Source organism: Manis javanica, chromosome 11, assembly GCF_040802235.1.
Source record: "Manis javanica isolate MJ-LG chromosome 11, MJ_LKY, whole genome shotgun sequence".
Taxonomy (NCBI): Eukaryota; Metazoa; Chordata; class Mammalia; order Pholidota; family Manidae; genus Manis; species Manis javanica.
In genome coordinates, this window is record NC_133166.1 from 97,197,993 (window position 1) to 97,213,300 (window position 15,308).

At 35.0% G+C, this 15,308-nt stretch overlaps 1 protein-coding gene across 1 annotated transcript in view; it reads left to right on the plus strand.

The window, feature by feature from the left end:
* The window catches only part of PPP2R5A (protein phosphatase 2 regulatory subunit B'alpha), a 54,384-nt gene extending 39,420 nt beyond the window's left edge, over positions 1-14,964 (plus strand). The window contains exons 5-13 of the mRNA XM_037015138.2: positions 1,381-1,511; positions 2,673-2,732; positions 3,619-3,727; positions 4,370-4,423; positions 10,605-10,655; positions 10,938-11,057; positions 11,152-11,279; positions 12,073-12,174; positions 13,769-14,964. Coding sequence (XP_036871033.1) covers positions 1,381-1,511; positions 2,673-2,732; positions 3,619-3,727; positions 4,370-4,423; positions 10,605-10,655; positions 10,938-11,057; positions 11,152-11,279; positions 12,073-12,174; positions 13,769-13,901 — 888 coding nt within the window. The 3' untranslated portion in view covers positions 13,902-14,964. The remainder of the gene's footprint in view (positions 1-1,380; positions 1,512-2,672; positions 2,733-3,618; positions 3,728-4,369; positions 4,424-10,604; positions 10,656-10,937; positions 11,058-11,151; positions 11,280-12,072; positions 12,175-13,768) is intronic.
* Positions 14,965-15,308: the final 344 nt, after the last annotated feature.

The window sequence follows — 15,308 nt, forward strand, 5'->3', positions numbered from 1 at the left end:
GTTAACGTAAATTCTCATACTTCATGGATATGTTTTGCGAGAGCCTCATGGAGTACTTTAATAACCTGGTGAGCAAAGAAAGCAAACTATAAATAAGACAGTCCTTGAGGCATATATAAATAAGATTAAAATCATCACTACCCTCAAAAATATTCACTCTAGTAGAAGACACACATGTAAACAATAACGTAAAATTCAAGAAAAAATGGAAAAAGAACTGGTGAGGTGCAGAGCTTGCCATCTTAATTGTAATTATCAATACCAAAGTATAGAACATAAAATTCCTTAATGACATCATAGGTAATTATAAAGAGTTTTTATATTTTTTCTAAGAAAATCCAATGTTTCATCTAAAATACAGTAATTTTTGACAGAAGATTCAGTTTACCATTTTAAAATGAAAATTTGACTTTTTTTACTTAAAATTTTTCAAAGACCTCTCTATTCCTGCTTTTGCTGACAAATTGTGTAGAGGCATAGGAAAATGCTGATTTGGCCAATTTGAACTGGTTTAAAAATTTTCAGCCATTTGCTAAGCTGGCTTTAAATAAAAATCTGTGATCTCATCTTTTATTTCAGTGTTATTTCATTAATGATTTACCACTCTGTTAGTATGTATCTGCCAATAACATACTAACTAAATAATTAATTTTTGAGCTGTTGGCATGGTGACTTGAATTTTTTTAGTGTAAAATCACAAAAAAAGGCTTGGTTTGTATAAATCTTTCTAGTAAACTGGGAATGTGAATTTATACATGTTTATGTTTTAAACTTCATTTATTTAATGATTTTCAATCCCCAAACAAAATTTTATATGTATTTTTGATTTCCTATCAAAAAGCTTACATCTCAGAACTTGTTTGTTATTATGCTTAAGAAGATTGGAGACTGTTGAGAATTAGGCTTGGGGTTGATTAATGATTGTGCATTGAGTCCCCTATACAGAATTTTATTGTTGTTAACAACCATTTGATCAATAAATATGAGAGATGCCCTCTCAAAAAAAAAAAACTTACATCTCTTAAATTTCATTCAATACTCTAACATTTTTAGCCATGTTTAGTAATTGAGAGCAAGATACAATTTTAAAATGAGTGTCAAGGCAAGAAAATTTTTCACAGTTTAAAGTGTTTATCTTATTTATTGTGTCATTTAAAGTCACTTATTTAAAGTGTCATTTTTTGAAATTAAATAAGTGAGAAGAAATGCTCCCTAAGCTATCTTTAGCTTTGTTATTTAGCAAGAATAAAATCAATCTGATAAGGAGGAATCTTTAAAATTTTTAAAGACTTCATGGGTTATATTTAAATCAAAATTAGAATAAAGTGAAGTTTTAGCTCAATTATTTTTAAAAAGTAATTTCTCAGATTTTTTTTAAAGCTCCTGGAGCTTTTTGATAGTGAAGATCCCAGAGAACGTGACTTCCTGAAGACTGTTCTGCATCGGATTTATGGGAAATTTCTTGGACTAAGAGCATTCATCAGAAAACAAATTAACAACATTTTTCTCAGGTAAATTGGTTACACATTCATATATAGCACTTCCACCTCCATATTTTTTATTCTAGTTCCTTTAGATTAGTTCTTAATATCTGAAATATGCTAATTTAACATTAAGCCTATTTTGTGGACATCAGTTAATTGCATCTAACTTTTTAGAAACTTGCTTCTCATTAAGTAGATAGTAGTATTGAAGACAGTTTTTTTTTTTAATAGGTAATACCAGTGTTATTCATGCTTAAGGCTTATTGAGATAATTTGTCTATTTCTGTGAGCTTTTCGTTTACAAAATTTGGCATAAAAACTATATAAATTAGTTGTCCTTGGAAGTACTTTCATTTAATTTCCTGACAAAGCTCATTAAATTTATGTGGGGCCTGTCTTTTGACTATTTTGTACATGATAAATCTGTTAAGTAGTTGCTTCAAATTAGGAGTTTCTGTTTCAGTAACCTGCATTGCAGGTTTGGTTTGGTTTTAATTGAAGATCTGGCAAAATTTAGGCTAGCTTTCCCACACTGTAACAGTTAGAGGTAAGTGACAGCTGCCTCCTCTAGAGAGAGCCTCTTTCTCCAAGTCTCTGTCCTCCTTTATGTTATCTTCCGTGTCCTATGGTCGTTTGAGTTTATGACCCCTGCTTTAAAGGCAGTCCTAATCTTGGAAAGCTAGGCAGACTGTGTAGTTTAGGTTTTGAGAAATTCTGAATAAAAGTAACTTCCTGAAGGGGGGAACCTTGTAAACATAATGTTCTTTCTGTAATTGTAGATTAATGATACCAAAATAAAAAATAAATTAAAAAAAAAAGTAACTTCCTTACATACGGGTCCTTTTCTCTTAGATTTTCCTATGAGTAGAGGTTTCCTATTTTGAAAAATATTTGAGAAAATACATCTTTCCTGTAAATTTTTAAATAAAATAAATACTCCAGGTGAAATTAAATTCTGTTACCTTAATATAGAGCAAATTTTAGCAAAAGTATTATGTGGTTTAATTGGAAATAGGCCTCCTTTTATAATATTGCTAAGTAACTGATTTGGGGGGCAAAATAGCTTACAGAGAATTTCTAAAGTATGCTTGTATGTTTCTTGCCATTTGATTTATTTGCCTTCCTGTCTCTTTCTCTCAGTTTGCTGATGTTTGCTTTTTCATTACATCTGTTTTATTTTAAATTCAGGTTTATATATGAAACAGAACATTTCAATGGTGTTGCTGAACTCCTTGAAATATTAGGAAGGTAGGTCAGTCTTTCTATTCTTTTTAAGAAGTAATTTTGAATGTTTTGTGTATTAAAATCTTAGCTAGGGTTGGAGATACTATTTCATATCTTAGAGTTTATAGAGTGCAAGGCATAGTTTCTCAACTGATTCTTATTATAGCTTTTTAGGAGGTCAGCATATTAAAGTACTGCCATGCAAGACATCTGTTTCAGAATAGGCTTCCTGCTTTTGAAGCTGTGGCATGTTGTATGCCTGATTTTGCCAGACTGCCTCAGAAATTTATAGGATTTGATTGGGGGGAGATGAAATAAGCTGTAGTGAATCTTTGATGAATTTACAAGAATTTTTGTTCAGATGTTGATAGACCATTCCTAATCCATCTGTTCTTTTTAGATGCATTTATAGCCTTTGATTTTAGTTTACATGAACATTTTGCCTTCCTTATTCACCACACAGCAGTATTAATGAGAGAAGTTTAGGTCTTTCTATTTTATTTAGAAAATGCTTTTAGTCTCCTCTATAATATTTAGAGAATGATTTTGGAGAGAACTACCTCTTAATTTCACATCTTTTAATAAAATAAGAGAAACTACCCATTTACTTAAGAAACTACTGGAAATTCTGACAATATTGTCAGAATTAGGGACTCTCCCATGCCCTAGGGAGGAAAATAGCAGCAACAATGGGACGTTCACTGGGGGTCTTAGTTCTCTTTTGGGATCGTTGAGTGACTTAGTGAAACAGTCTTCCTAGTAATAGTCTATCTAAAGTAGTTTGAAGATGAGTAAGTCATTCAACACCAGGACTGAAGCAGAGCACTGATCCTTGTGTACTCGTGGGTATAATTTTCAGAAACAAAGTAGTATCTGCTTAACCCTTCCCCCTGCCTTTTTTCCCCTCCAGTATTATCAATGGCTTTGCATTGCCACTGAAAGCAGAACATAAACAATTTCTAATGAAGGTTCTTATTCCTATGCATACTGCAAAAGGATTAGCTTTGTTTCATGCTCAGGTAAGTCTCAGAAAAATTTCACATGAAATGAGTATTGTTTCAAAGACTGATATACAGGCAGAGAAACTGAGAAATATTGAGGCAGCAACTTTAAGTATGATTAAGCAATTTGCTTTGTAAGTTGCCCAAAGCAAAATTGATATGTAGGGTTATTAACTAACTTCAATGCACTTTAAGTGTAGAAATAGAAAAGATAATATCAAGTTTTCTTTTTTAGTCCAGGCCCTGACCTAATTATGTTTTTTAATAAATCCAACATATCTGCAGAATGTCCACCTAGCCTTGATAACCTAGAGAATGACTTCAGTCTCCTTTATTAATATTGAGAATAATACCACATCAGTATAGGCGTTCATGTAGAAATCTGCCGAAAAATTAAATGTTAGCTCTAGTCTTATTTCTATTAACTTTATTTCAGAAGTTACTATTGAAAAAGAACATCTTTTCTGAACGAATTACTTTTAAGGTTAAAATGTTACACAATTGTTGAATAGTATATTCATTTTTATAGACTGAGATAAACTAGAGTAAAATTTGCCAAAATGAATAGTTATTAGTCATTTTTTTTAGCTAAGTATAAAAATCCTGTATCTTACTGTTATTTCACTCAGTAATTTTTATAAACTGTTCCTTGTATTTTAGCTAGCCTACTGTGTTGTGCAGTTCCTGGAAAAAGATACAACACTAACAGAACCAGTAAGTGTTCTATTTATTTTTGTTTTTGGTCTACATTGTACATTTCATTGTGGTTTTCTTTGTACTCCTATAATGTTAGCAAATAGAAAAAGGAATGTGAGGTTAATCTGCAAAGATCACGTTTGGGAGGGGGAGTTCTCATGAGTTAAAATGTGTCTTGATAATTTAAATACAGATTGGTAGTAACATAGTAGTTGAGATATGTGATGACAGGACCAAATGACTATAGTGAAATTTTGTATTATGTATTATCTTCATTTGTAATCTTTTTAATCTTCACCTTTTAAAATTAAAACATAATGTGAGGGTCCCTAAAAATATTCCCTTGAGTTTTGTTTAAAGAAATAGGATTTTCTTTTTTATTAATGATACACCACATGATAAGGATTGAAAACATTTCTTTGCCTTTGTTGATTTAAGATACAGTGTTGGAATAAAGGTTGTTTACTTTGTAAATCAGCATAGTAATTCAGTCTTTGAATTCTACTTCTTACTATTTGCCTAGAATATAAAGATTCAGAGTCAAGAAAAACAAAATGTAAGGTAGGGAGAAATAAAAAGCATAAAACATAGAAAACAACATTTTAGAGCCTTGATGAAATAAGTATTTTGAGAAAGTGCTTTTTAAGTATCCTAAGTCTAAATATTTAAACAAAGAGTTCTTGAAGAATAGCAAAAGGCTTAAAGGACTAAAATGATAAGATTCTCTTTGTATCATGAACTCTCTGAGACTCTCCCCAGGGATGCATGTAAAATCGGGTACTTTTTATTCTTTCTTTGATTTGAGCTTTGTTCATGTAAAGGATATTTTTCTACTCCCTGATATTTTGAGTTTTTAGACTTTTAGACTTGCAGTTCTTTAGGGAAACAGCTAAAAACAGTTTTTAAAGAGAAATAGAAGTCCAGTATTTACATGAAGCAATATAAACTTCTAAAATGGATTAAAACCTAATACAAATTCATGATAACACTCACTAGAATTAAGACAGACAAAACCCATAACATAGTAAGTCGTGGTTCATGTTTGGTGATTAGTAAATAGATATAATTTAAATATAATTAAGTTAATATAGGGTGAGACACCATCAGCAGAACAAAAAGGCATCCTAGAGTAGGGAGAATATATTTGTAAATGACATATCTGACAAGGGGTTAACATCCAAAATATATAAAGAACTCACATGCCTTAACACCCAAAAAGCAAATAACCCAATTAAAAAATGGGCAGAGGATATGAACAGACACTTCACGGTCAACAGGCACATGAAAAGATGCTCCACATCGCTAATTATCAGGGAAATGCAAATTAAAACCACAATGAGATATCACCTCACACCAGTCAGGATGGCCAACATTGAAAAGACTAGGAACAACAAATGCTGGCAAGGATGCGGAAAATGGGGAACCCTCCTACACTGCTGGTGGGAATGTAAACTAGTTCAACCATTGTGGAAAACGATATGGAGGTTCCTCAAAAAACTAAAGATAGAAATACCATTTGACCCAGGAATTCCACTCCTACAAATTTACCCAAAGAAAACAACTTCTCAGATTCAAAAAGATATATGCACCCTTACATTTATTGCAGCACTATTTACAGTAGCCAAGATATGGAAGCAATGTAAGTGTCCATCAGTAGATGAATGAATAAAGAAGATGTGGTACATACACACAATGGAATACTATTCAGCCATAAGAAACAAATCCTACCATTTGCAACAACACGGATGGAGCTGCAGGATATTATGCTCAGTGAAATAAGCCAGGCGGAGAAAGACAAGCGCCAAATGATTTCCCTCATTTGTGGAGTATAACAACGAAGCAAAACTGAAGGAACAAAATAGCAGCAGACTCACAGACTCCAAGAAGGGGCTAGTGGTTACCAAAGGGGAGCGGTGTGGGAGGGCGGGTGGGGAGGGAGGGAGAAGGGGATTGTGGGGTACCATGATTTACACACATGGTGTGTGTGGGGTCACGGGGAAGACAGTGTAGCTCAGAGAAGACAAATAGGGACTCTGTGGCATCTTACTACAATGATGGACGGTGACTGCAATGGGGTATGGGGTGATAATAAAGGTGAATGTAGTAACCACATTGTTTTTCTTGTGAAACCTTCATAAGAGTGTATATCAATGATACCTTAATATAAAAAAAAGTGGGTCTTAAAAAAGTGAAAAAAAAATTAATATAAGGTGAATAGGGGAGACAGGTGATTGATTCTTTTTAAAGAGTAGATCAGGGAGAGGATGCATAGTGGCCAGACATCTGGCTTACAGGAGTTGGGTTAATGGAAATAGGAGCAGGTAAGGGGATAGTAAGGTAAAATGTCCAAGTTGACAAAGGAAAATATTTTTCAATTCATAAGGATCTGCAGATCTAGAGATCTTGGGATTTCTACTATAGGCCATTCCAGCGCCAGAAATTATGGCCATGTTACTTGGGTTTGAGTCTTAAAACTCATTTTCTGGAAACCTGGCATTTGTATCTAAGCCTCCTATAAATTATAAATAAGTAAGAGCTTTGGCTAGTTTACTACAGTCTTTATGTACCCAAATCTTGTATTGAAATTATTTCCTAAAATGGAAATGACTTTGTTACTTCTGTTTATAAAAATAACATGTTAATTTGGTTCTTCACACATTACGGAATCATAAAGCACAATGTGGAGGAAGGCCCTTGAAGTTTTGTCCCCTAGAGATAACTATTCTAGTTGGTGAATGTATTTCTAGAAATTTTTATGTATATTTATGTGTAGATTAAACAGTGGGACGGTGCTCATCAAGTTTTCACTTCTCAGTATTTTATGTGTATCTTTCCATATTAATCTGCTTCATTTTTTCACTGGTCACATCAAATTGCATTATGTGGATTCCCATAACATCATTCAATCCTCAATTAATGGACACTTGAGTTACCGGAATTTTTACTTATAAACATGTTCCTGGGTAAGGAGGATATTTTGAGAGTTTTAGAATTGTTCTGTGTCCTGTCTGTGGTGCTGGTTACAAAAGATATCTTACATATAAAGACCCTCAAAACCATACCAAAACAAGTTACTATATATAAATTTTTTTGTAGACCATGTTGCTGGGTCAAAGAATACAGGGAAATTTTAACATTCCAAGTTTCCTTCTAAAGAGTTGTGACAATTTAATATTCTAACCCAAAATATGAAGATACTTGTTCTCCCTTTCCCTGGTCATTGTTGAATACTTACTGTCTTAATTGGCACAGGCTTGAGCCATCCTTTTATATGGTTATTGGTCATTTATATTTCTTTGTCCCTTATCTACCTCTAACCCTTTTCTTAATATATTTTACAAATATTTTTTATCCACTGGGAGTTTTTCTTTTAACTTTGAATATACTGCTTTTAGTCTTTGCCTTTTTTTAGTCCTTTGAGTGGAATCTATTCTTCATTATGGCTTCCGGCCTTGATGTCTACTAAAAGAAAATCCTTCCACCATTTGAGATTGTAAAAATATTCTCCAGTATCATATTCTACTTACTTTGTGGGTTTAGTTTTTAACCTGTAAGAACTTTATTCCATTTATAATAGTTTCCTAGGCTGCCATGACGAATTACTAAAAACTTGGTGGCTTAAAATAACAGAAATTTATTCTTTCAAGTTCTGGAGGCCAGAAATCCAAAATCAATGTGTCCGCAGCGCTGCACCCCCTTCAGGGGCTCTAGAGGAGCTCACCTCTTCCAGTGTCTGGTGTCTTCCAGTGTCCTTGACTTGTGGCTGTATCACTCCAGTGTCACATTGTGCCTCCCCTTCTGTCTCTCCTTCTGTCTCTCTTATAAGGACAATTGTTGGATTTAGGGCCCACCCAGCTAACCTAGGACGAATGTCATCTTGAGATCCTTGATTATGTCTATAAAGACTTACTTCCCAAAAGAGTAACATTCCTAGATTCTAGAGATTTAGGACATGGACATACTTTGGGGGCCACAATTCAACCCACTACACCATTTGAAATCAAAATTGCATGTGATGAGGGTAAGGAAGTGTATTCATTTTCTGTTGCTGCATAATTATCACAAAATTTAGTGGCTTAAAATAACAAACATTTATTATCTCATAGTTTCTGTGAATCAAAAATTCAGGCATAACTTAGCTGGGACCTCTGCTTCAGCATCTCTCACAAGGGTACCACCAAGGTCTTAGCCAGGGCTGGCGTCACGTATAAAAAGCTCGGATGAGAAAGGATCTGCTTGTAAGTTCACGTGGTTTTGTTGGTAGAATTCAGTTCCTCAAGCGCTGCTGGACTGAGGGCCTCAGCTCCCAGCTGGCTGTTAATCTGAGGCCACCCTCAGGTCCTTGTCACGTAGGCCTTTCCAGCACAGCAGCTTATCAAAGCAAAATGAAAAGGCCCTAGGGAGAGTTTGCTAGTAAGGTGGAAGTTATGATTTTTTGTAACCAAATCATGGAAGTGAAATTCTTTCCCTTTTGCCACACACATTCTGTTGGTTAGGAGCAAATCACTAGGCCAGCCCACACTTACCGGGAGGGGATTACACAAGAGTATGAATTCGTGAAATAAGAACTGTGGGAGATCATCTTAGGAGTCTGCTTACCAAAGGAGCTACATTTTTCCTTTCTAAGTGGTGAGCCAGCAGTGCAAATGCCATCACTTAGTCATGTTTCCCATGGAACTGAAATGCACTTTTGACTTATATTAAACCCCCATGTATACATGAGTCTGTCTAGATTTCATGTGTCTTTTCTGTCAGTTTCAATGCTCATTCCATCTTATCAATATCAATAGTGCAGGTTCTATCCCATTAATTCTCCCTGTACACCCCCAAAATTCTTGGTTATTTGCTTACATTTATGGATTTTAAAACAAATGTGAGTTTCAGAAAATAATTCAATTGGTATTTGATTGAAATTATATTAAATTTACAGATTAAGTATAAGAGTAGCATCTGTACAATAATGAATCACTCATCTATTTGTAGTCTTTCATGATCTTCAGTAGCATTTTCTTCATATAAATCTTAAAACATTTCTTGAAAATTTTATTTATGTATTTTGTTTTCATCCGACTAATATTACTGATATTTTTATGTATGTTTTATCTGGCCACATATTGAGTTTTCCTACTCATTTTGGTAATTTTTCAGTTAAAAATAATATTAAGGAGGTGTATCATTATCATATATTTAGACACATAAGTACAATTCTGATATTTCTTTCCAACATTATTCATCAAATCCTTTTAATCTTACTGGGTTGGCTCCAGAACAAAGTTCTCCCCAGTTGTAATTTGAATGAGCATTCTCCGTTACTGGACCAGACCTGTAACTATAAAATAACCTAAAAGGCTATCAAAGATCTATTTCCACAAAACCACCAGGTCCAGATGGTTTTACAGCCCATTTCCAAAACGTCTTTTTATAAGATGATTGCTAATGGCTTCTGATAAAGCCTTAGTTCTAGCTTACTACATTTTTACCAGTCAAAAATACTAAATAACTGTTCAAAATCTTTTGAAATGATGGTATAGTTTTCTCCCTTAACTATGAGTGTAATCATCCTTGAATTTCTGGAGTTAAGTTAATTTGGGCAGGTAGTATTGTTTTGTTAATAGACTGTTATATTAAGTTTAATATTTGCATTCAGTTACAAATTTTTGCAACTATGTTCATTCAGATTCACAATCCTTTGTGTTTTGTGGTTATTTTGGTTTAGGTTGTGCTAGCCATGAAAGAAATTGGAAAGCTTTCTGGCTTTTGTGGTGCTTCATACTGGCTTAAATAACAGGAATTACCTGGTCCTTAGTTCACCCCCAAAATACCCTCCTTCCCTTACGCCAAGTCATTACCATATTTTCCCCCATTTTCTCAGTAGTAACATTTACTACTATTAAAATTATTTTTAAAAATATTTTTAATTGATAACTTATGCTGGTCTCCTGGCTTCATGAAAATTAGGGCCCTCATCCTCCTTGTTCATCACTGTGTCCCTACATCTAGAACAGTATCTGATACACAGGCCTCAATAAATGTTTGTTGAATTATTAAAGCCTAAAGCTGAGCAGAAATTGTGAGGACACACTAGGATATTAACTAATACTGTTCTACTTCAGAATGAATGTTGATATAATTATTAAACATGTCCTGGGATTAACCAGCTTCAATGCTTAGTTCATGCTAAACATTTCCTTTTTTGCAGGTAATCAGAGGATTGTTGAAGTTTTGGCCAAAAACATGCAGTCAGAAAGAGGTGAGTTTTTTGTTCAACAAAAATAGTGCATTTTATTTCAATTTCAGAGCTGTAAACAGTGCTCCATTGGGCTGGCTGTATTGTCACTACCAAGCAGGAGATGTGATGATGTTCTATGGTGATGAGAGACTTTACGGTAGAGTGGCTGTATGGTATAGCAAATTGCATGTACCACCAAGACTTCTGTCCACTGTGTGATTTGTAGATTAACCTTCTCATCTGTATGTCTTCTAAATGACATAATTTGTCATTGTTTTTTAAAAGAACATTTTCTTAACCTAGGTGATGTTTTTAGGAGAAATTGAAGAAATCTTAGATGTTATTGAACCAACACAATTCAAAAAAATTGAAGAGCCCCTTTTTAAGCAGATCTCCAAGTGTGTATCCAGTTCTCATTTTCAGGTATGATGTTTTCAATGAAGCCATTTTATAGTATATACTTACACTGTTACTTCTTTTCTCCTTCAATGTTGATGTTTCTAAATGTCTTTTTTAGGTTGCAGAAAGGGCACTCTACTTCTGGAATAATGAATATATTCTTAGTTTGATTGAGGAAAACATTGATAAGATTTTGCCAATTATGTTTGGCAGCTTGTACAAAATCTCCAAAGAACACTGGAATCCGTAAGTGTCTTTTGGGTTGTGTTGTGCTTGTGTCTTTTTAACCTTTCTGTCCTTGATCTCCTAACTCATACATGAAACCTACACAGATTTGGAACTTATTTCAAGGTTAACATCACATAGTTTTAATTTTATTCTACACTTTACATACAGAGCTTTATAAAGTTGTAAATGTGTATATCCTTAATTTCAATTTAAGATTGCAAATGTCCCTGAAGGTAGGACTCTGGTGTGACATTCTGTGCCAGTGTGTGGTCAAACTCTGCTGGGGAGACCAACTCAGTGCCTGTAGCGGACACACGAACAATGGTGGGAATGCCAGCTTGGGTGGGTCTGCTGTGGGATATGACCTCACCTCTGCAGACAGCACTGTCCCAGCAGGAGCTGCAGTGTTTAAGGGCCTGTCAGTGATGTTTAGATGGCATATAGTCTAACTTCCATGACATCCTTACCCTGCTTTCTACTTTTCTTTTTACAACTTACAGCAGTTGGACTTCTTCTTAATGCTACTACTCAGGGTTTGAGACAAGAGACACTAGAACAGACATGAATATAACATGTATATTTTTAGTTAGAGTTTAAACATGATACAGGAGGAAGGACATGAGTGATCAAACAGACCATCTCCATCACAACTGGCTGTGTGACCTTGAGCATATAATTGATCCCTTTGTACTTCAGATTATCATCTCTAAAATGGATTTAGGTGAATCAGCCAGCATTCAGAGATGACAGTGTTAGATTTCTTATCTGTTAGTAACATCAATAACCCTGACCTGGCTTATTTTCATTTTAGGACCATTGTAGCGCTGGTATACAATGTGCTGAAAACCCTAATGGAAATGAATGGCAAGCTTTTTGATGAACTTACCGGCTCATACAAAGCTGAAAGACAAAGGTATTTGATATTTGCAGTTTAGGTTTAGTTGAATGTGATTCAGTCTAATAAGGAATCTTAAGTTAAAATTACAGTGTTTAAGAAGTCAATTACATTATTACAAAGTTGAAAGTTATAAAATGTGTTATTTCCAGGTAAACTTCTACTGGCTAGATTATTATTTTAATGTGCATCCTATGTCCTGTTGATCTTATTCTGAGCCTTAGACTTCAACAATTTTGTACAATTTGATTTCTTGTATTTATGAAATCATTTTTGTCCACATGGCTTCCATAGTGAGCTTTACTCTTCAACTTCCTTGCTCAGTAGTTTGATAGTTTTAAGCTGCATATTTTAACAAGGTGGTATATTAAAGTCAGCATAGCTGTCTTTTGGGAAGGGAATTTACATGATATACCTCTGGTTTAGTACTATTGTGTTTTAAGTATTTCATTATTTCAGAAAATAAATGATAGCCCACGTCAGCATTTAGGAATTCAGCTTAGTGATTACCTCTTCGAGAATTTCATAAATTATTCTGTAGAATAATCTAAAAATCGCTTCCTTCCTATATACTTAATTCAAGCTGTAGGTGGCCAGTAATCATACCTGAGCTCACCTGTCACTTGAGGTAAGAGCTACCATTTAAATCTAAAACATGTTACCTAACCTGGAAAAGCTGATCTGTTTTTTGACTGAGTTCTAACTGTGGCTTTCTCGTAGCAAGTAGAGAAAGGGTAGCTCTTACTCAAAGCCATATGGGCCATCAGTAACTAACTCAACACATTCTTTCTTTTAAATTCCACCTTTCAGGCAGGAATAGAAACTAAACACATAGTTTAAGACCCAGGAACCAGTGGGAAAAAAGGAGAGAAGGCTACAATCATATGAAACTTATATTTGAAAAATATGTATTTCACATGACTAAGGGTTTTCCTTGTATCTTGCTGTCTGCATAAATCAGCACCTATGTCCCCTTAACTGCAGAACTGTAAGCCCATGGTTGTTCACATGTTTACACTGCCCTTCAGAATAGCTTGGTCCACGTTACTTAGAAATATTTTCCTTTGAGTTGAAACATGTAAAATATTTTGTTTTGCTGTTTTTAGATGTCATTCACTTTAAAGTTTTCATTTGACATGTAAGGGACAAGAAATAGTACGACACAGACTGGTTAGGAGCTACAGATTATGTGAAAAGATGAGGGTTCATTCATTCCAACTGGAAATGGCTCCAGACTGACCACGGGCCAACCCGTCAGTTCTCCTGTACGTAAGACTGCCAGTGAGGCTGCAGCGACCGCAGGAGGAGGTTTATGTGACTTACTGCAAAAGTGCTTTGTCAGCTGTAAAGCTCAGAAAATGGAGTGGTCATAGCGGCGGTAGTGACGACATGCAGGGGAAAGCAAGTAGCAACTTGCAGTTCGCCAGGAAGCACAGTGTAGGAATGACACTGAGGAGAGTGACAAGGGGTCATCAGGTAATGAGCCTCGGAGGTTAGTAGAGGGATTTAAGTGAAATGTGTGTGAACAGTGTGTTCTCACCAACTGCCAGTCAGCGTGTTTCTTCAGGTTCTAAAAAGAAGTTTCTGACTACAAAAATTGATTTATCCATAGAGAGAAAAAGAAGGAATTGGAACGTGAAGAATTATGGAAAAAATTGGAGGAGCTAAAGCTAAAGAAAGCTCTGGAAAAGCACAACAGTGCTTACAACATGCACAGTATTCTGAGCAATATAAGTGATGAATAAAGAAGAAAAGCCTATGACCTCTGTTGGATAGGCAGTTTGTACACTTTTTTGAAATAATGTAAAAATTACAAAACAAACCTCATCAGTATAATATAATTAAAAGGCCAATTTTTTTCTGGCAATTGTAAATGAAAGAATATATGGACTAAACATAGCCCTATGCTCTATCATGGCAACAGTATATTGTAACCTTTCTCTAATCATTCATTTGTGTCACTTCTGAAGTTTCACATAAATGAACTTTATCATCTATGATATGAGAGATAATTATGGGAGTGGTAAGAATTATGACTTGAATTCATTGTTTGATTGTGTTGCACATAGATATAGTTGTCTGCTCTGTATATTTTTCCCTTTTATTATGTGCTTTTCACATTGCTGCAGACCTTAGTTACGTCCTAGGAAAAGAGTATTTCCTAAATAAAACTAAGGTATAGTCCTTCCCTTCCCTTAGCTTTTCCCAGAAATATGACAGGGGAACCATCTGCCCTAAGGCTGCCCGCATTAGAGGTATTACTATACTCTGGGATTTGAGCAAAAACTTAAAATCTCCAGGCTTTTTAAAGCACAAAAAATATATAAAAGCTGGGACAGTAAACCAGATTTTTCAGGTTGTTCCTCAAGAATATCCCCTTCGTCTGCAACTCTCGAGTGCTGAGCACACAGCAGTGGAGGCGGCGCAGGTGAGCGCCCCGCCTGCCTCCCGGCCATTCCTCCTGTCTCCCAAGGCTGAAGGCAGGGCCCTTCCAGCCCTCACAAGCTGCCCTTCCTCCGGACCCGGGATGGAGGCTCTGGGCCCCACAATGTGGCGACGCAGAGCCCTCACTGTCACTGCCTGGCTCTATCTAAAGGAAGTGCAGTAGGCTTCCTCTGTAGAGTTCTGAAAAAGCTGACTATAGAGAGGTCTTACATGTTTTTACTTGGTCTAGTATTTCTCACATCTTTTGTTATCAGAGTACCATTCCAATCTCTTAACTTACAGTTGTGTGGAAAACTGTTTTGTAATGAAAGATCTTCATTGGGGGATTGAGCAGCATTTAATAAAGTCTATGTTTGTATTTTACCTTATGTTGTCTTTGCCTTTTTTCAGCTTAGTTTAGGCATCCAGAGCAGCCTGTTCCTCTTTATTATACGCATACATGCATTCATAAATACATATGTATAGATATTGAAGACTTTAAGGCAAATATTGGGGCATGAAAACAGGATGATTGTGTCTGAGTGTTACAACCATTTAGCAAAGTATGTTTTACAGACTATCCACATAAAATTCTAAGTTCTAGAATATCCTTCCATCTTTCTTCATGTATCCATCCTTAAATGGTTTTTTTTCATTAAATGGTTAGTTTTCATTAAAATAGACAAGGAGGATAAATCTTATTTTTTTTCATTTAAATGGTTAGTTTT